Source organism: Pyxicephalus adspersus, chromosome 3, assembly GCF_032062135.1.
Source record: "Pyxicephalus adspersus chromosome 3, UCB_Pads_2.0, whole genome shotgun sequence".
Classification (NCBI taxonomy): Eukaryota; Metazoa; Chordata; class Amphibia; order Anura; family Pyxicephalidae; genus Pyxicephalus; species Pyxicephalus adspersus.
The window spans coordinates 25,156,506-25,177,107 of record NC_092860.1 but is presented as its reverse complement, the minus strand read 5'-3'; the positions used below and the strand labels follow the sequence as shown (position 1 = coordinate 25,177,107).

At 36.7% G+C, this 20,602-nt stretch overlaps 1 protein-coding gene across 1 annotated transcript; it reads right to left on the bottom strand.

Moving 5' to 3' along the window:
- Nucleotides 1-305: 305 nt before the first annotated feature.
- LOC140325903 (transcription factor CP2-like protein 1) lies at nt 306-18,281 on the bottom strand. Its single transcript, XM_072404008.1, has 15 exons — nt 18,140-18,281; nt 15,215-15,357; nt 11,480-11,556; nt 10,396-10,501; nt 9,998-10,104; nt 9,760-9,912; nt 9,531-9,641; nt 8,681-8,775; nt 8,067-8,121; nt 6,973-7,066; nt 5,990-6,080; nt 5,246-5,328; nt 3,907-4,052; nt 2,616-2,667; nt 306-1,575 (listed from the first exon to the last, which is right to left on the bottom strand). Exons 1-15 carry the CDS (start codon nt 18,220-18,222, stop codon nt 1,538-1,540), a joined length of 1,434 nt encoding a protein of 477 aa, XP_072260109.1. The 5' UTR covers nt 18,223-18,281; the 3' UTR covers nt 306-1,537.
- Nucleotides 18,282-20,602: the final 2,321 nt, after the last annotated feature.

Sequence of the window (20,602 nt, the reverse complement as noted above, 5' to 3'; positions counted from 1 at the left end):
CATGGCACACAACACTTGAATTACCTCTTTTTTACTTTGTTTAGCTGGACCTCCCAAAGCCAGTTCATATTCATAAACCTACCTGACAACTCATCAATAGCTGTGCAGAAAAATTCTCATCATTTACACAGGTCACTCCATTGCAGGATTAATGGCCTTGCTAGCAACAGGCTCACTCAACCAGCCAATAAGGTAGCTTCTTGTTGATTCTTCTTCATTCCTTCTTGTTGCTGATGAATTGACATGAGGTTAACAAGTGTGATATCTGCCTTAGTTGTGTGACCATGATGACTGCACACACAGAATTGTACTGATCCTTTATTAGAAAACTTTTAGAAACATTTATATACACAAATACAAAACAAAGACAGTTTCCTGCAATGCAGATCAATGTGTCTCACTTAAGTAAATCTCCCACAAAGCTGTAAAGTTAACTGAACAGATAATGAAAAACTTTTATGTGGTTACCTTCAGATACAAATGAATGACAAAAAAAAATCTAGTCAGCTGAAATTATATGCAAAACTTTACTTTGTGGTAAATCATAAATACACACACTTGGAACTCACATCCTCATAAATAAAATGTACCATTCATAACACATTTTGTTTACTTGCCTTTATGTAAAAAGTTCAATATTCCAATGGCTAGTTCACAGCACAATGAAATGAAACACCGCCAATACTCCATGTTACATCATTGGTGGACCTTTATTTTAACCTTTCTCCATTTTCTGTGCCAACCGACTGATGACCATGCCAGACTGTGCTTCATGAGATCTGGGGTGGCTGTTTTTGGCAACATTTGTTACCAAAACCCTGTAAGATTTCACAATTAGTAGGAAGAGCTGGTGATGTAGCCCTTCCATGAAGTAAAAATGTAAGTCCTTGTTGGAGATATAGGCCCCACTCACATTAAAGAACCTTAGAGGAGGAACAGGCAGGTTTTGACAGGTCAAATTAATCTTTTACATAAGAAAAGATTTGATACAGTTCAGCTGCCCATATCTATGGGTTTTAGGTCCTTTCACACCTATGTACACTTGTGGTAACCCATACAGGTAGATGTGATTGGGCTCTTATTGTTACCCATTTAAAAACACATTAAACTGCAGCAAATATATGTGAACCAGCCACACAGGAAAAAATAAAAATATACTTTGCAGTAAATTCCATGTGTTTTGTTACAGAAACATGGATAAGTGCAAACACGCCCTTACCTTTAATGAGTTCAACATAATAAAATTGTATCATCAAATGCTTGGTTCTAATTGACAAAGTTTGTTACAGGTCATCTTTAAGCCTGCAAAGCAGGACCATCCACCAAATAGCACCAATAATAATTTTCATGGAGCAGAAGATATCTGACCACCCTTAAATAAATTACAGGGAAGGGATTAGAAGAGACCCGGAACGTTTCAGCAACCTGCTTGAGGTGTATTGCTTGCCGTGCCATTCCACTCCATCACTTGGGCCAATGTCTGCTTTGTAGAAGCATCTCTTTAAATCCAATGCAGAAGTGACAGTTCACTTGAGGGTTATTTCAGGATGCAGTGGTATCCATCAGGATTTTGCACTGTGCAAACAAAAAAAAGATGGCAAATTAACAAATTTATAGTGGTTACAGATCTTTCCATATTGCCCCTCTAGGAAAAGTTTAGCTAATTTGGTCTGAGCTATGTAGTATTTGGAACTATTTGATTTATTCCTTACTCCTGTTTAGCTGGTAGAGGCCTCTTCAACACAATTGCATGCATGCAAAACCAGCAATCCTGCGTAGTGTGTAAGAATATTGAAGACTCATCTGCATACCAGAGGCATTCTAACACAGTGGTCCCCAACCTTTTGGAAGTCATGGACCACTAAATTTACGGACTGCAGACTGGGCATGTGTGGGGAGCCATGTCTCACTCAAAGGGAAGAAACGTCCCCAAGAATGATGTCAAGATGCCAGAACCCACCCACTCTCCCATCACAGGCTCCAGAGACACAACCCACCCACTGCCCTGAGCCTGGGATACATACGGGGGACATGGTCCGTGGATCTGGCTGGTGCACATGTCTACTTTTGACCTAAAGCTTACTGAGGATCAATGAGAAATCTCTACAGACAGACTGCTGGTGCTGAACTGAGCTTTTGTTTGATTGTTGAACCTCTAGACTGTGCTTCTGATTTTAAAAAGTAACATCTATAGGAAGGACATAGACACTGTACAAGTGTACAAACAGCAGAAAAAGGAGTCTCTGGGGGAGAAAATGGAAATTATTTGTGGTGTGGTATGGATACAAAGGAACAAACAATATGTATGTTCTGGAGATTGAATGTACTCTGGATTGAATAAATATCAATGTGTGGGTGTGTGGTGCTCACTGGGTAAAGACCAATGTGCTTTCAGGAGGTGGATCCTACTGGTGAACGTCACTTCATTAGAAGCAATTCATAGGATCCAGATTTTAGTCTTTTGCATCCAAATCAATTACCATGAGTTCTGGTTAGTTCAGGTTGCTGGAGTAAGCACAAAATTATTGCTCTAGGGCTGATGAGCCCTATAACGGGGAAACAAACCACAAGACCTTGGTCACATAACTATCATACCACATGTAATAAATACTTACATTTTTGCAGTGAAGCAGTAAAGCAGAATTCATCTGGCATATTTTTGACCATCTGCGGAGAAAACAGATATACAGGTGATGTTCATTTGCACAACATTAGGACACCTAATACAGACAGTTGTTGAAAACAGGAAGAATTTCTCAGGTACACAACAGTGTACTCAAGTGTCACGATATAGCATACATTACTGAAGACTTAGGATCAGGACTTCCTTCGATGGAGGCTAGTTACATGATGAATAATTTTTAATTTTACATTGTAAGTACAAACTTTCTTCTGGGGGCTCATTCATTAAGGTGGGGGAAAGGGACAGACAGCTTGTGCCCCAGAAAAACTGTAATTTATATACAAATATTAAACTTTTTGGATTGATGTTTTATGTAGATTGCCACTTGGTTTTAAAAGATGGCTAAAAGATGGCTACTTGCAGATTTATCAAGTTGCTATCAGCAGAGTTTGGAACTCGAGGCACGTGACTTGGACTCGAGTCCGACTTAAGTCACCTAATGAACAACTTTTAACTCGGGGGTTTTCTTCAGCGACTTGCAACTTCACTTTCGACTTGCTCGACTTGGGGAGGAAGGCGGTGTTACAGAAGCCTCAATGCCTTCCTCCTCATCCCTTTCAGATCAGCTGTCAGAGGAGAAAGCTGAACTTAGTAAATTAGAATGCAAGGAATGCGGGGAAGAAGGCAGTGTTACAGAAGCCTCATTGCCTTCCTCCTTCCCCTTCAGCTGTCAGAGGAGAAAGCAGTGGACTTAGAATGTGATCCTGTGCTGAAGAACAGGATCAGAACTCTGTTTCTATATGGGGACAAATGGGGATAAATGAAGTGACTTGACTTTTGACTCGACTTGAAAGAATTATTGGTGACTTGAGACTTGACTTGGAGTCAATGACTTGGGACTTGACTTGGACTTGAAGGGTGACGACTTAGTCCAACCTCTGGCTATCATCCTGATCACAAGTTATAGTTTCAATGTCCATATTTAAAATGCCTATGCATGCCAATGGGCCAGTGTATTTATGGCATTTAAAAGTAAGCTGGTGTAGTCTAAAAGTGATGAAAGCCCTAGGCTACAATGGGGATCAGTGGTGTTTTGTTTTTAAATACTCTGATCGCCACTTGCACTTTTGGATGTGGTACCTTTAAAGGTCACAAGGGGCTTCTACCACTCTCTATCAGTGCCTCCACCCCTTCACTACAACTATCTTGTACTATGCTAGCCTGATCCACGGTCATATGTTTTTGTTTAAAATATATACTTATAAATGACAGCAATTACTTACTGTGTCACTGAGCAAAACATAGATTCCTTGAGGGCCCGTTCTGGAGATTTGCAGTATGTGATTTGCAGGCACACTGAAAAGGTCAGCCAGCTTATTGGTTAACTCTGCTGCAGTTGCATTTTCCAGATAGATCTCCTGATACAGTGCTGTCAGAGGTAAAGAATAAATAGGTGTTACACCCAGAAAAACTTTTTTACAAATGTATTTTCCCAAGCTATATTTGAACTATCTTGGTTTAACAGGGAATTGTATGATCTGTCTAGTAGTAAGTAAATTTATCACAAATATTTAAATATTTGAAATCTGCAGCTTTTATTAAAATAATACCTAGAGATCCTGCTATTAAGGTCCCTGCCCAGGCCCCTTTTGTTAAAAAATCCCTGTTCCTATTTACCAACCTATTACCAATGTTCTTTAGGTTTACAGTGTGACATAAACTATAGTGTTTGGCATAGCAGGTAAATGGTAGCTCCAACTCTGCTGCGTTTATGGAATATACTGCAATGTCTAGAAACTACATCAATAAATCATAAAAACCAGAGTTATAGCCAAACAGCATTGTCTGCAAAAAATCAACTCTTACTTCCTGTTTTATAGATTATTTAATATATATATTTCTTTATATATATATTTCTAAAAATGTAGGCACTGACGATCAAAGGTTTGGAGTCACTAACAAATTAATTGGTTGTTTTAAAATATTGCCAAATATATATAATATTTAGTGTTAAGAATGCTTTTTAAAGCTTGAAATGATTGATTTAAAACATGTGCTTTAGTGCAAAGTTATTTTTATAGTATCCACATCTGGGGCCTAAGATGCAGTTAAAAAGTTAATAAATTGTGATTCCTTGAATTGCAAGGTACTGATGTTCCAAAGGTGTATTTTTAGGTTCAAAATTAGAACTGCATCGTCAATACATTTTGTGGTATGTTTGGACACTTTTTCAAGAACACAGCTGATAAATGAAGTTAGCATGCCAATTGAGAGCCATGCAGGTAGCTGTGCACTGCAGTATTACACACAGCAACATGTTTTCTAATAGTGGAAACTTAGCCTAAAATTTTTTGTGTTAAAATACCACAATAAGCCCATTGTTTGAATGGGCTGCCTAATGCGCTACTATTATTCTAACATCTTATCTGCAGTATCTTTGGGGTTTGGATTGAAACACAGGTGCTTTGGGGTGCTTACATAAAATGAATAACACATTACCGTTTATCACACTGGGAAAATGGTCTTTTGCTCTGATATATTTACGTAGATTGAAAATATTTAGATTTGCCTTAAATTTGCCCACACATGTGGGGAGCTTGTCATTTTCTATGCTAGACCTACCTGTCCCACTTGAAACAGTCTCAGCTTGTTTCTGATCCAGAGATTCTGTACTGATATATAATGTTAGACGAGGCCGCACAGACCTGTTGGTAAAAAACAACAGCAGATGTCCGATATTTGGAGTTTCCTTATAGAGAAATGCAAAGTACAAGATGATAATGAACACTGCTTACAGTTACTGCAAATGCCATTTTGCTAATGAAAAAATCTTCCTCATAGTGGACCTCTACTGAGAGAAATATGAAGTCTACCATTTCCAAACAACTCCTGCTTGTGCTACTTGACCCACCAGCTTTAATACTGACCAGAAGCAAATAGACAGATCACAGAAGTATAATGTCAAAAGACAAGTGTCAGTGTATTTTTCCTCACATAACAAGATTCTCTTTTTTCTTCTTTATTATTGGAAATATTTTTTTGTATTGACTTTTTAAAATAAATATGGTTCCTGTTAGTCTGCACGTGGAGTCAACTGAAGTTTTCTGATTTTGCCATACAAGAGTTTCTGTAACTGAGACCTTTCTATGCATTGTTTTCTCAGTATATGCAAACCTATATTTCTTGCCTTACTGCATACGTGTTCTAAGCTATAGTGGCAGAAAGTGTTAAAGCCAATGGCAGACAGGCAAGCAGCAATTTTAGAAATAAGTTAGATGTCTATAATTTTCTCCTAGTATAAGTTTTCTTGAATGTCAGGATTGCTTTACACGGTCTTCAGTCTTGCATAGATCCTGTTGAACTCACCTTGCTGTCAGTGCATGGGAAAGACGGATGCCATCAGCTACTCCACATATCTGAGTGAGGTCTCTGCGGGATAACTTCAAGAGATCTGCCCCTAGTGATAAAGTTACCAACATTGTTATTAAAAAACAATTTCCAAAGATAAGTTAACAATTTTATCCAGAAAACATTGGAGGGCAGCTCCTAAGGCTTGTGATCTGTAACTTTCCATATCACCAATAACATTTAAACTCCCAAAGTAAGTTTAATTAGACTGGGACTTAAGAAAAGTTATTTAGTAATGTTCTAGTGCAGATCAAGTTTATCAGTAGTGGTGTAAGTCAGTTAATTTGAACGCTTTATGACCAATTTCCCTACCAAAATAATTACACCGGGAATAAAAAAACAAAATGTATTTAAATTTTTAACACCTAATGTTCTTTAATAGCTAGGGTGATTGGACAGCTAATCATCGCTGCCATGTTTACCACATGGTTGGGAATTATAGTTACAGGTTCCTGATCTCTAAGGTAACATATGCACATTTCTAATGGCCACCCGCAATATTAATTACATTCTCATGACAGGGGAAATTGTGGATGGTTCCATCCATCTAGTTTCCAAACGCCATCAGTTTAAAACATACTACATTTTGTTTATTCTCAAACCTGTTTGTGCAAATATCTTTTAGGAAATCGAGAACCTGGACTTAGTAAACAGAACAGTAGATGAACAAAGTCCAAAAAGATGGATCTGATTTTTTGTGTATGATCCAGTATATCCAGTGTACTTAAATCTGGACTGTTATAATCACTGACCAATTACACCTTTACAGAATTATGCAAATGATTTTTTTAAATAATTTCAGCTTGACCTAATCCAGAAAATTGGTACAGCTAGGTTTACTCTTTCTGGCATGATATGTAGTGCTTAGAGTACCCAAAAGAAAATTAGACACCTATAGTCAAAAAGTAACAAATCCAGTAAAAGCAACTACATTAACATACCTGTGAAGTTAGAAAATGTTCGACAGTAATTGGAGAATCGGTTTTTCAAGAGCCATTGCTGGGTTTCACTGATAGATGCAGAAGGACTAAGGCCCTGTAGGCGGATAAAACACAGTAAGGCCATGGAACCTCCAAGAATAAAATCAAGTGAACTCATAGTGTAAAGTGAACTTATAGATGGCCATAAGCAGAGATCTTAGAACTGCCTGACACCAGCATACATAAGGACAAAGAACCATAATATGTTGATTGTATGTCGGGATGTTGTATCACAGAAACACACTAAAGCTACGGACACACTTCCAATTATTATCGTCGGAAAACGAACGACGAACGTTCCTGCACGATATATATGAACGATCGTATAGCACCGATCCTGCACAGAGAGGTAACGACACGATCGTTCGTAGATATTGTACACACAATAGATACGATCGTTTAAGCGATAGAGGAACTATGTGCACGACAGGAAAGTGAACGGACGTTCGTTCCTCACGCATGCTCTGACCATGGACGATCAACGAACGACAGTACACACGAACGATGTTCAACGATCGTCGCCCAATCCGATCCGCCGGTCCGGTCGTTCGTTTCCAACGATTTTCCTCGTTCGTCGGCGTCGTTGGTTACTTTTTTATGAACGATTTTTTGCCCAATCGATCGTTCGTCGTTCGATTGGAACGATAAAAATTGGAAGTGTGTACGCACCTTAACACATCAGTTGAAACAAGATTACTGAAGTGCAGGAAAAGCATGAAACATTTTGGGTGCAGAACCAGGTGGGCCACAGAGTACAGATATAGAAACTGCAGTGTTTTAGATAAGTGTCAGGCATAACAAAAGCTCTTTGGTGGCAGGAATAAACACACTACAAGAGCACTTGTCCTTGTTGTTTCATCTGGAATGTTTGTAGGCACAATGACCATGACACATGCGTACCAAGTATATTTGGAGAAAGTTTAGGTCTATTCAACCATGATACTTTAAGGCCCTTTATTTATAAAACAAGTTGGTCATTCCTACCAATGTGTCATCATTTTTACTAATTACTAATTTACATATCACATTTACTAATCTTGAATTCAGTCTCTCACCTCTCCGGCACATTCTGTGGAACTGTCTGATGTACATACTGGTGATGTGCAGATTCTGTTTGCAGAAAACAAGACACAAGTTTATGAGATACATCGTAGATGGGTGACTGCCTGTAGATATATTGTGATAAAATCATATACCAAAATTTCTAAATGCACTGTGGCACAGAGCTACAAAGCCTTAGCAAAGGATTAACTTGGATGTTGGATATCCAAAAACTATCTAAATGTTTTTTCCCACTTAAAAATCTTTGATTTTGCTACTTTAATCTCTGAAATGTTGCTATATTACCTTCTAATAAAGTGCCCAAAAAAAAAAAATTAAAGAAGCATTGCTCATTAGGTTGATATGGGAGATATATATGACACCTGACACTTCCTTTGCCTGACTTACATGCAGTTTGGGGTACAAATTTCTTACAAAAAAAGCCTGCTTCTGTACAAATAATCAGCAGCTATAAACTGTGACATATCAGAAATGTATTTATACAAACCTATGGACATGCTGCCACTGCCTCAATATAGAGGTTACATTTTTTCCAGGACAATAAACTATGCCCTTCATGACACTATGTGGAGAAGCCGGTATGTAAAAAAAAAACAATGCCACTTACCTCTCGAGGGAGGGTACCTTGTAGATTCGTGATGAGCACAGATTGGGGATGCTGACAGGAGTTCGTGGTACTTCACTGTCTGGCCAAGGTGTGCACTGAAAATAATATAATATTGCAAATGAAGAATTACTAAACATCTGGGATAATTGTTCAAAAACTCATCAAGTCACCAGTAATTATAACCTTTGATTAAAAACTAATAAACATTGATTTTTACACTATAGGCAACCCAGTTCAAAGCAACACTTCTAAAGGCAACATTAAACCATTTTAGTGGTCAGAGCAAAGAAAGAAGATTGCTGTTTCTTGTACTGTGTCATTTTCTTTTTTTTTGTTGTATTGAAAACTAAGCTCTGGGTAAAATCAAATGGATGGCAAAAGCTCATGATTTTATATAATTGCACTACATCACCACTACTAGGTAGTATTACAAATTGTTATTAACAGTCTGATCTGTTAATAGAATTGACAGACTTATTTTGCATCATCCTCCCATTAACCTCAACACATTTTACCAAAATGAAAAATGTTGATAAAATTTCAGCAATTTTAAAAATCCCATTTTATATATTATAAACTATTTGTGATCTTATCCTTATTATAAACTTGAAAATGCTATATAAAGTGGAATTCCAGAAAACTTCCAGCTTTGGAGTAGGTAGAGGAAAAGACTATTGGATTTCATTGTGGTCTTTGTCCCTGCTGCTGACATTGATTTTATTCAGAAAAACAAAAATTGGATGGATCTTAACCCCAAAGTTTGAAATGAGCATTGTACAAAGTGTAAGAATGCATAATGACCATTAAAATTTTTCCTATGTAAAAACAAGATTCTGGGAAAAATTGGTACCTCAGTCAGGACAGTATTTTCACATGCTGGCTGGTACTTCTCCCTTTCTAGATTTGAGCGTTTCTCCACCTTCTCACGATCAGTTTTCTGCTTGCGATCAGCTCCTTTAGGCTAAACAAAGGACAAAGTATGAATGGTGGAAATACCGTTTCATTGACAAATTCCAATATCACTTTTTACTTCTAAATAACTTTTACTAGTGCGCTTGAAAAGTGCTGTATATAAGTACCTTGAACACTTTGACTTGACAACTACAGGAGTAGAGATGTTCTGTAAAACTTCCATGAGAGTCTGGCTTGTATGTGTCCACCTGAACCCGGAATGGTGCACCCTTCTCTCCTCCATTCTTCCTCTGGGTAAATTCCGTACTGATACAATTAACCTGAAAAAAAGGACACATGGCTTTGTCTCACATCATTATATTTCATGAAAATCATTTTCATACCTATTTTGTAATCTTTACTTACCTGTATGAAAACAGATGTTCTCTTATTGGGATCCCACATGAATTCAATGGTATTCAAAGTGCTGGGATGTGCAACAGGGTCTATAACACCCACAGAAAGTGGAACATCTGCAATAAAGGGTATGCCATAATTAGGAATATTGTTAAAATGAAATTTAACTAAAGGCTGTAAGACAGATTTTGTATAAGAGAAAAGGAGTGAAGAGGAAGCTGAACATTTACCAGGTATGTTTTTTTCTAAACTTTTTTTTTTTATTGGTCAAGGTCCCTCAAGGCGGTGCCCATCAGTAAGATTCACCCCCATAGACTCACATAGGTTTCACCTTGGGTTCACAGAGTTTCAAAGCACAGTAAAGTACACTAGTGAAAAATGAGTGTTTGAGGAAAGTGTTAGCCTACCTAGGTCAAGAATTCTGTCCCCAGGGTGGCTCATCTGCCAGCTCTCCAGCTGTTGTCTCTCACTGTACTGTAGACGTCGATCATGGAAAACTACCCGGACTACACTCTATAAAGAATGTAACTTATAATCAGTACATGTTATAAAAATTACATTTTGATGCAACTTAAAGTGAATTTGGTACAGGTTGACATTCAAAAATCCGGCAACCTCAGGACCTGAGGACTGTTGGATTTTTGAAAATTCTTGATTTTTTTATACTTACCTCCACACACAGGCAGCCTTCCTCTTGCAGCACCACGGACATCTGGACATCAGTTCCAGGGAGTAGGCAGCAGGGACGTCTCTACATATATTTAGTTTAGCAAGCAAGACCTAACAGCTGTTTCTGCAGAACAGTACCATGAAAACATTAGTGACCAAACAGTGTACTGCAGTCACTGTATTGTAAATCTGATCCGAAATTCATGCTTGGAAACTGAAGGATGCGGATTATCGATGGCTGGATTTCGATTGTCAACCTGGAGCAAGATTTATTAAAATTACCAGTGCTTATTTTGCACCCAGCTACATGGCCAACCTGACTCTGGCTAGACGACTACTATGTTTTTGACCTGGAGAAAGCTAGAAGCCAGTAAAGCCTGTAAATTCTAAATTACCATTCCGTAAACCTGTTACAGGTCAGTGGTTCACTGAGTAATAATATCAGGATAGGGAGGCCAGCCAAAGGGCAAATGTCTTTAAAATATTACTTCTGTACATCACTTCCTGTCTCAGGGTGACAACATCCACTCACTCACTTCTCCATCTATGGATAAGCAGCATTGTCAATCTTGGCTTTCCTCTGATTTAGACTACAATCCCCCCTCTCATCTATAATAAAAAGAAGGGGTGTGTAGTGCAGAAAAGAACTTAGAACACTAATAACACTTTTTGTGTTCTTAGATGGTGCACAGAAAGTAACGAAAACTTAATTTCATAAAAGATTAACATATAGTTTTTCTTACTTGCCTAAAAAATAAAATGAAAACAATGCAGCAACCACATGAAAAGACTGGTAATAAAGTCCTCTGTAGATAAACTTACCTTAAGCAGGCGACGACCTTCAGGCAGTTCAGCAGCTCCCTTCCAGTTACTTAACATCCGAATTTCATAGGACTGACCTGCACCAGAAAATGACACATACAAATGTCAGTTTTGCTAAGATGTGTTCCATCGAGGTTGCTCTTAGGCATGTCCCAAAATAATGTTCCCTTGATCAGGATAGAAGAAGAATAGGTTGCAGAATAGAGGAAAATTAATTTAAGGACTGTGTGGAACTGTACAGGACACAAAGTTTAGATCTTAAGACATTATGTCTGCGTATATCTGTTCTACAGTGCTGCCTTCTTATTTTACAATTGCCAAATGTGTTTTAATAAATGATAAAAGATCATTCAAATTTGAACGTTTCCAGGTCAGATATGAACCATTCACTTTATCTGCTTTATCCAAGATGTCATAGGCCATTATTGATCTAATCAAGTATAAAACAACTTTTTGTTTCAAGATTTGTCTTGGATTTATCTTTTCTTTAACAGTGGGTTTAGATATGAGCCTTGACAATGTAAATACCAATCTTTACAGGACAGTGGAGGAAGCCCAGTCTTCTTAAACTTAAGTCAATTGCCCATTTTGCACCTTAAAAATGGTTCTGTGCCTTATATATAAACTTCCAGTTCTGTTAAAAAGTCAGTCCTAATACTTTCTTCTGTAAGATCAATCAATGAAATACACTATATAATTATAGCAATCAAAACAGTAAAAAAGAACGACACATTATTGCACACAAACAAATCAGCCTATTACAAAGATAAAATTATACTGGGACCAGATGTTCAATGCGTATAAACTGCGGGAAATTCTTCATGCTGTGTTTTTGGAAGGTTATGATTCCAACACACTGTGATGGGGTAGAGAATTCCCTATTTAGTCTCACAATAAACCAAGTAAGGAGTTGGAGCAGGTTTTTTTTATTAGGAAATCACCACGGGTCTGTATGGTTTTTTGAACATCAACCTTTCATGGGAATGTCAATGTGGGAGAATGGAATCAATTAATTAAAAAGTGAGCATATTGCAGCAAAAATTAAGTGTAGCTAACTTGTTTAAGGACCTGTGGGTGTGGGAACACCAGAATAATCATGAACGTTACCGCACTATACAGCAGCAGGCACCTAACCAAAGCTGGTAGCATGCCAGTGTCAATGCAGACATAACATACTGTATACTAAGAATTATGTCCAGTGTATAGATGAGAAATGGTACTGTGCATAGCCCATACATACAGGATAAGAAAATATACTGACAATTACTGTAAGCACACAGAAGACATGAATCGCTACTTGTAAGAGGTAAAAAGATATTTTATCTTTTCTAACTTCTTCCTTTTTGATTTTAGGGTTAGCAGACATAACTGCAAATCCCAAATATGAAGATGAATTACTTTTTACTGTTTTACATAAATAAATGGAAATCACAATCTTTGAAAGTGACTCCAACACTGTAACTAAGTGGTGCTTTGTACTAATACATGAAAACGTCCTTTGCATTATGCAATTTATTAATGAAGACGTGTTCAGTTCTAGAATACCAAAAAATAGTATACATCTATAGCATTCCAATGGTTTGGGGCTTATGGGAGATTTAGTTAGCAGGGTTATATGCAATAAGGGGACCAAACAAAACTTATAAGCACTAGAACAGAAAAGTTTAAAAAGTTGGTGCTCTTGAAATGCATTAGGCAATTAACAAAATATACAGTAACAAACTCAGTCAAACCAGCCAATAATATATGGCTATTGTGTTTTTTCTTTTTTAATGCAAACATATAAGTTGTCATTTGAACATGAACAGTACATACAAAGATGTGTTTATAAAATAAAATTCTAAAAATACTCAAAAACAAAAATAAACATATTTACAATAAAATAAATGAAGCATAGCCTGCAGTGGCATTTTTTTTTTAATCTAAACATGTTTGTTTTTGTTTTGGGTTTTTTAGTATTTTTGGAATTTGATTTAATAAAAACATCTTTGTAATATTTCATATATAGGAGAAAAAGAATTCCTTTAAATGATTTAAGGGTGTGTTGGAGATATTTTAAATATCTAATTATATAACATGGTGTGCAGTGCCTTAAGGCAGTCCATTCTTGTGAATGTGCTTCATAACACATATACAAAATGTCTTGTGTATGTCAGTGCCCTGCTATGCACATTTTTCAGAAAGTTGCATCGGGTGGCATTTAGAATAAACAACATTACTTATTTGCAAGTAATCTACTCCTCTGTAGTCTGTGGTAACCCAAGCATTACCACACTGCAATAGTGTGAAAAGGAACCTATTTGTCATTGTGTAGTTGTTACATTGCTTTTTCTTAACTTTAGTGAAAGGTGATAAATGGGTGCTACCATCTGTGTGAAATCACGTCCTCAATTTCTCACAGAAGGATTTCTATAGGACTTGCCATGAGATTTTAATAACCATGAAACTGACAGATGTGATGGCACTGCTGGGACATAAAAATGTGCACATTTATAAACTTGTTCCAAAGAAAATTTTATGGCACATCTGATCTCAAACAACGCTGAGCCAATTCATTTGGTATTTAAGTTATAGACAACAATCACATTCTGGAAAGATGAAAACACTTTAAAGCGAGCCAAAGTTCAAGTGCTGAGGGTTGCTTTCCGAAACTAAGACTGGGAGGAAATAATGTCATTAAAATTACCTAGAATAGAAGAAGCAGCAGAAATGGTTTGAGTATATTATACAGAAATATAATGCAAAGTATATTTCTGCAAGCAATATGTAAGATAAAAGTTATCGGACTCACTAATAAGTTTTAAAAGCCATGAACAAAAAAAAGGGCATTGGACAAAAAAATGAAAAAGAAAAATTCTTATCATTTGAAAGTAACAAAGTTTACAAGGGAATTGTAAAATGGAAATCATATTGGCAAAACTTCAAAACAAGTGGTGAGTTGTTAAATTTCAGTTGACAACATTCATAAAAGAGGTTTAACATACTGCTATGAACTCTACTATTGGTGTGCGCAGATTTTCCCCTATGGTAGTTTATTACTATGTTGACAATCTCATACAAAGAGGTTGCTGTATAGTTTACCAAGGAGAAGTGATGAAGGGGACAGTATACGGAAACACATATGGGAAAGATCTGCATGACTGCAGTCACTCCTAAAATAAAGAATAAGACCCTTATTTTTGGGATTTATGATTGCATTGAGGCATGTGAATTATTTATGTATTACCAAGGTTCTGCTGTGCTTTTTTCAACCAGTTTTAGAGTTGATTCACAACAAAAGCAATGTTTCCACTTGAATTCACAGCCAATAGTGTTCGGGGGGATTTAGCAAACATGAACCTTTCCTTGCAAGTGACTACATGCTTGAAGAAAAGCAGATTGATTAAAATAAAATGCAATAAAAACCCATTTAATTATATGAACCCAATATGTAAAAATCAAGCAAAAATGTCACCACCAACAGAGTATTTATTTTTAAGGGATTTTGGCCCTATATAAACACTGTTTATTAATAATAAACAGTTAATAATAATATTAATAGTAATAATAATAATAATTTGGGGCACAGTATGCAAGCTCTATAATATCAAACCACATTTTGGTAAATGCAACCTTTATATTCTGCACATTGATGGTAGCGCGAGGCATTCCTATTACAGTGTTAGCTTTTCCTAAGTATTATAGGCCAATGATCTACTAATTGTATACTGGCTAAATGTGGAACAGATGGGTTACCTTGGTTGAGGTAGGTGAGTGACTCCTCGTGTATCTTCACAGCAGGGGAACTGGATGCACAAAGAACACATTGGAAAGCAGGGCACAGTGGGGTGGCTATTGGCTGGTCCTCCTGCTTTAGGAATGGCAATGAAATCGACTCTCTGTAAGCAAAATAACACATCAACAATGAGTATGGATGATGGTGAAATTTAACATTACAATGCATTTGAAGAGGATTATATAATAGAAACTAGAAGAACATAAAACCTAGATAAACCCGTATAAATAGAGTCCCATTCAACCCCTGAATTATGATAAGTCTTTATTACTCCATTTCTCCATTTCTCCAATTTTACTATTTCTGACTTGCTAATGCTTGCTCAATATAAAATTACCTAAAAATCCAGCAGAGAGGGTGGGATAACTTCATAATGACCAAAGCAAATGTTCAGAACTGTGAACCCAAGCATACATATCTTAATATATTATGATAATATTAGTATCCTAAATGTAAAATAAAGTGTCAGTGGTTTAATTCTCCAGTACTTTCCAAAAAGTAAAATATCAGTTTGTGTTTTGTGGTCTTATATTTATATATAGATAGGACTACACATCCAAGAAAAATGCAACTGGCATTTCATGCAACTACTGTCCAGGTTGACCTGTCCCCTTCTGTGAATACATAGTGAAAGAGAAGCAGCACATGTGTCACGCTGCTTTCTTTTCTTCTTTTCCTGTCCTCATGCTTCTTGTCAGCACATGAAATGATTAATTTGTGCTGCCGTATCCCTTCACACATAATATGTAGGTGTTATCACGAGGCCAAATTCACATACTTATACAACATGTAAAAAAAATTAATTTTAATAATGTACTAATGAATACTGAGCCGCATATTTGTGTCCTTTATATCTGCTTAGAGTTCAATTTTAAAGGCAAAAACCAGTCAAAACTTTGTCCCTCTCTGGGACCCAAAAATATACCCTATATTTTCTCCTTCCACGTCACCATCTGTCTATTCAGCGCAAGCATTTGACACCCAAATTCCTTCATAACACATTCTCCTCATATCATTCTGCAAGTCTAACATCAAAACTATCAAATTTTTATTTTTTCCTGAAGGTCAGCAACACCTATTCTTTAACATCTTGTATGATTGAAATCAGCTAATATGCATGGCTACCCACATAAAAAGTATGGCAATAAGTTTGAAAATGCATGTCAATGTGTGTCAACATCAACGTGTTTTCCTTCATTTCAATGAAAAATACATGTGAGTTAAAGCAGAGAGCTGTGAAACAAAGCTTAAGGAGAAATGTGGAAACTGCAGTGACCCAATGGCCATAGACACATGGGTGGTGTGCAGCAGCTGACTGAGGATTTACAAGGAGAGGTCGTGCAAGAGAAAACAAACCAGAGCGCTAATAAAGAATGAACATTGTTAAGTAAAGTTTAAATGTGAGTATACAGAATAGGCCTGGAAGAGTTGGAGAAGCATGGTGAAGCCGCTGTGCAATATATTACAGGATAGGGGAGGATACAGAAAGTGCAAAAGCTTGAAATTTAATATAGTATAAGGGAAAAACAGCTAAATTATTACTAGTATTACCCAGTATTTATATGGTGCCAACATATTACACAGCGCTGTACAAAGTCCATAGTCATGTCACTACCTGTATCTCAAAGGGGCTCCCAATCTAAAGTCCCTACCATAGTCATATGTCTTAATACAGTCTAAGGTCAATATGGGGGGAAGCCAATTAACCTAACTGCATGTTTTTGGGATGTGGGAGGAAACCAGAGTACCCAGAGGAAACCCACACAAACCCGGGGAGAACATGCAATGCAGATAGTGCCCTGGCCGAGATTCAAACCTCTAGCTTGAATATATTAAATATAAAGGAAGAATACAGAAGAGTATTGTCATGGTAAATGAAAGATGATACATAAGGTGAAGTAGCGTACAGCCTAATGTGGTAAATGAGAGGAAACAGAAGGTGAAAGAGTTTATATTCTGTCATAATATAGGGAAGTGTACAGGGGAATAAAACAGAGGTTAGAAAAGCATACACTTTATTAGTGTATATGGGAGTATACAGTAGGTGTAAGAGCTTACAATCTAATATTATATAGGGCAGAGATACAAAAGCTTAAAGATTACAGTTCATTGGTGTAGAATAAAAAAATAAGAAAATAATCTGACATTCACTAAACAAAGACATTCAGCAACAGCTAGCACTGTGAGATTTCATGGAAATATGCCAAATTTGAAATATCAGATACAAGGTTCACTTGTGCTCAACAATACATAAAGATAAGAGAATGCAACTGGTTACACTGGGACATGTCATGTCCTATTCATATACTAGTATCCTGTGATATTATACAAAACAGCATAAAAAGTAACAAAAAAATTCCCTCCCAGTCAGGGAAATTCACATCTAAAAGAGTTGAAGATTTGTCACTGGAACATTTGTCTGCAGTAAAGATTTCCCATCACTTTTCAAAAAAAAAAAAAAATGTTTTTTATGTAAAATAATATATATTGCCATTCCCTACTTTATATAAAAAAAATGCCTGTACATACACCTAAGTCTAACATCACAGTAATATACCAAACAAACTGGTTTTACTAGTGATACAACTAATCCAATTGTAGGAGTCACAGCGTGAAAAATTCCTGGTGTAGCACCAGCTACAGAATGCTAAAAAATACTCAAAATATTCACTTTTCCACAAGGAAAGGAAACCATGCTTTTCAGCAAACGTTGTCCAATAACACAAGAAATAAAAAGCTAGGAATGAAAAAAAAATGGTAGATCTCAGAATCCACTTTCTCATTTAGACTGCTGAGCATATGTTTATAGCAAAAATATCATTAAATGATTACGATTTGTTACTTATTATTTATAGCTGCTTCTATATTTTATTGCCCAGTCTTACCTGTAGAAAGCATTAGGTGGGCTCTGATAATGTTCAGCAGGAGAAGGCCAGAAATGTTCAGGTTGGCTATGCCAGAGCAGCATGGTGACCTGTTGGATGTATATAAAAAATGCAGCAACGTTCACTTTAAATTATGAGCCAGCCAAACATCAGAGATCCTGAGACCAGAATACTCCCAGGACAAGACTGTTCTTATACAGCAGGTGAAAGTCACGAGAAGCCCTACCATTGGCTGTTTATCACCTGTCCTCTGTTATCATTGGCTCATCTGAATAGGCCAGCCCTGTCTTCAGAGTGTGTAAAATGTGTGTGTATACATATACACAAAAAGAGACATCGCACTGCCTGAGATGTTTATATGTATGCAAGAGCACACAGACTGTGTTCACTGTCTCTGTATACATTGTGTTTATAGGTGAAGGTAGAGCTCTTATCAGCTATGGGTCAGATGGACATAACCAGTGCAAATAAAACAAGGATTAGCAGTAAATATATATATATAAAATGATTGGGGAAAGTTACATATTTTATTGGTAGGATTTACTTTCCTGTAAACATTTAAATGGGCAGTAAAGTATGAATGTTGCCTTTTAGTGATATGTCATATAAACTGAATACATGAAAATGTTTTTGGCTGGAGTAAAAAGTATAGAATGGATTTTTGTAAAGTAGTGTGCAAATAATAGATCACTTCTTCATTTACTTTTTTTCCAGAATGTGAGGTTTATAATTCTGATTTAAAAAAGGGTGATTTTTTGCTAGGCCAATAATAATCTAATATGATCACCAGTTTTTCTATCCACGATCCACTTTTAGAAGTAGCAAGCAATGGCCATATTTACATTGTAGCTGTGATTGCACCAAAAAGTGGTGATCAACACACCTGATTTACATTGTGACGTATGGCGTCCCACTTTTCAAAGTGGTGAGCGTTTTCTGATTTTTCTATTTTATAAATTTGATGGTTGCCATCCTGCTGAAAGGCGATCTTTTCAGTCTATTGCCACTTTTATAAATATAAAAGAACAAATATTCTCATTTTTCTGGCAGACAGCCTTCTCCTTTCTTTCAGATGTGTACATTGGTGAGTTTTTGTAAAGATTTCGAGTTTTTATTGCCTCTTGTGCGAGAGAAATTCATCTTTCTAATTATCCTGGGGACGTCTTTTAAAGATTCTTGTCCGATATCATTATCTAGAAGAGAGTTTCCCCTAGATTAGAAAGATATCCCATTACTTCCTGTTAAGTCTATATTTCTCTAATAAGGCACATTTTAACCCTACCTAATATATAATTTATACTTTAAGTCCCCATTGCAATATTTCCCCTCCCGCTATTGTGATAACTTAAATTTTGGATTTCCTGTCACTTTTTGTACCAAAGACAATGTAGAGAAAGTGAATCCCCCATTAGTGACACAAACAGCAGTGACAGTGACACAAAAAAAAAGTACTTTTTACAAATCTTTTTACCCAAAACAAGAAACAATGTAGGAATCACATATTCATTGAAGGAATATTGGAACATTTTATCTAATTTCATAGTGTCCTTCTAGACACAAACGGAAAATGTAACACAGAGCTCAGAAGCAGGCTATGAATAATAAAGCCGTCTATGATGGTGATAGGGCTCCCTGCTGTGCACCCCACATTTCCATGAGGTACAGCTGAGATAAAGCTGGGAGAAAAGGGAGATACATGGGGTAAAACTGGGTACATGAATAATATGTTGAGGTAAAACTGGGGTACATGAGATAAAACTGGGGTACATGAAGTATACGTTGAGGTAAAACTGGGGCACATGAGGAAAAACTGGGGTACATGAGATAAAGCTGAGGTAAAACTGGGGTACATGAGGTAAAAGCTAAGGTAAAGCTGGGGTACATGAGGTATACGCTGAGTAAAAACTGAGGTACATAAGGGATAAGCTGGGGTACATGAGGTAAATCTGGAGTACATGAGTTATAGGCTGAGGTAAAACTGGGTTACAAGAAGTAAAACTGAGGTACATGAGGTAAAGTTGAGGTAATATTAGGTAATATACCTGAGGTAAATAAATAACAGCTGAGGTGTAAAAGGTACAGCTGAGGAACACCTGAAGTATTTTGGATACAGATATATATATATATATATATATATATATATATATAAAGCTCTGTACAGTGTATGCGTATTGTGATTATTGGGAGTTTAATTTATTGATTAAACTGACACATTCTATACAGGCTGAGCTCAACTCTCCCTAAAATATTGTTTTGTATAGCATGATGGGTTAGGGCCTTTCCATGTTGCTAACTTTGCCCTGCAAAGGAAATGCCCCCCATCAGGGCAGCTTTTACAGCACCCCAAACTCAACCACCTTAATACTTAAAATGCTTTGAACATAGCTAACTTTATTACCAAAAGCCTTGTACAAAAGGCATTTTTTAGTTCTTGGTGCTGCAAATACTAAGGGGTGGAAAGCG

Coding starts and splice junctions, on each gene's coding strand:
- LOC140325903 (XM_072404008.1), bottom strand. CDS start 18,222: ATGCTGCTCTGGCATAGCCAACCTGAACATTTCTGGCCTTCTCCTGCT. Junction 8,776..9,530: donor AAAATACTGTCCTGACTGAG/GTACCAATTTTT, acceptor TATTATTTTCAG/TGCACACCTTGGCCAGACAG. Junction 8,122..8,680: donor AAGGTACCCTCCCTCGAGAG/GTAAGTGGCATT, acceptor TTCTGCAAACAG/AATCTGCACATCACCAGTAT.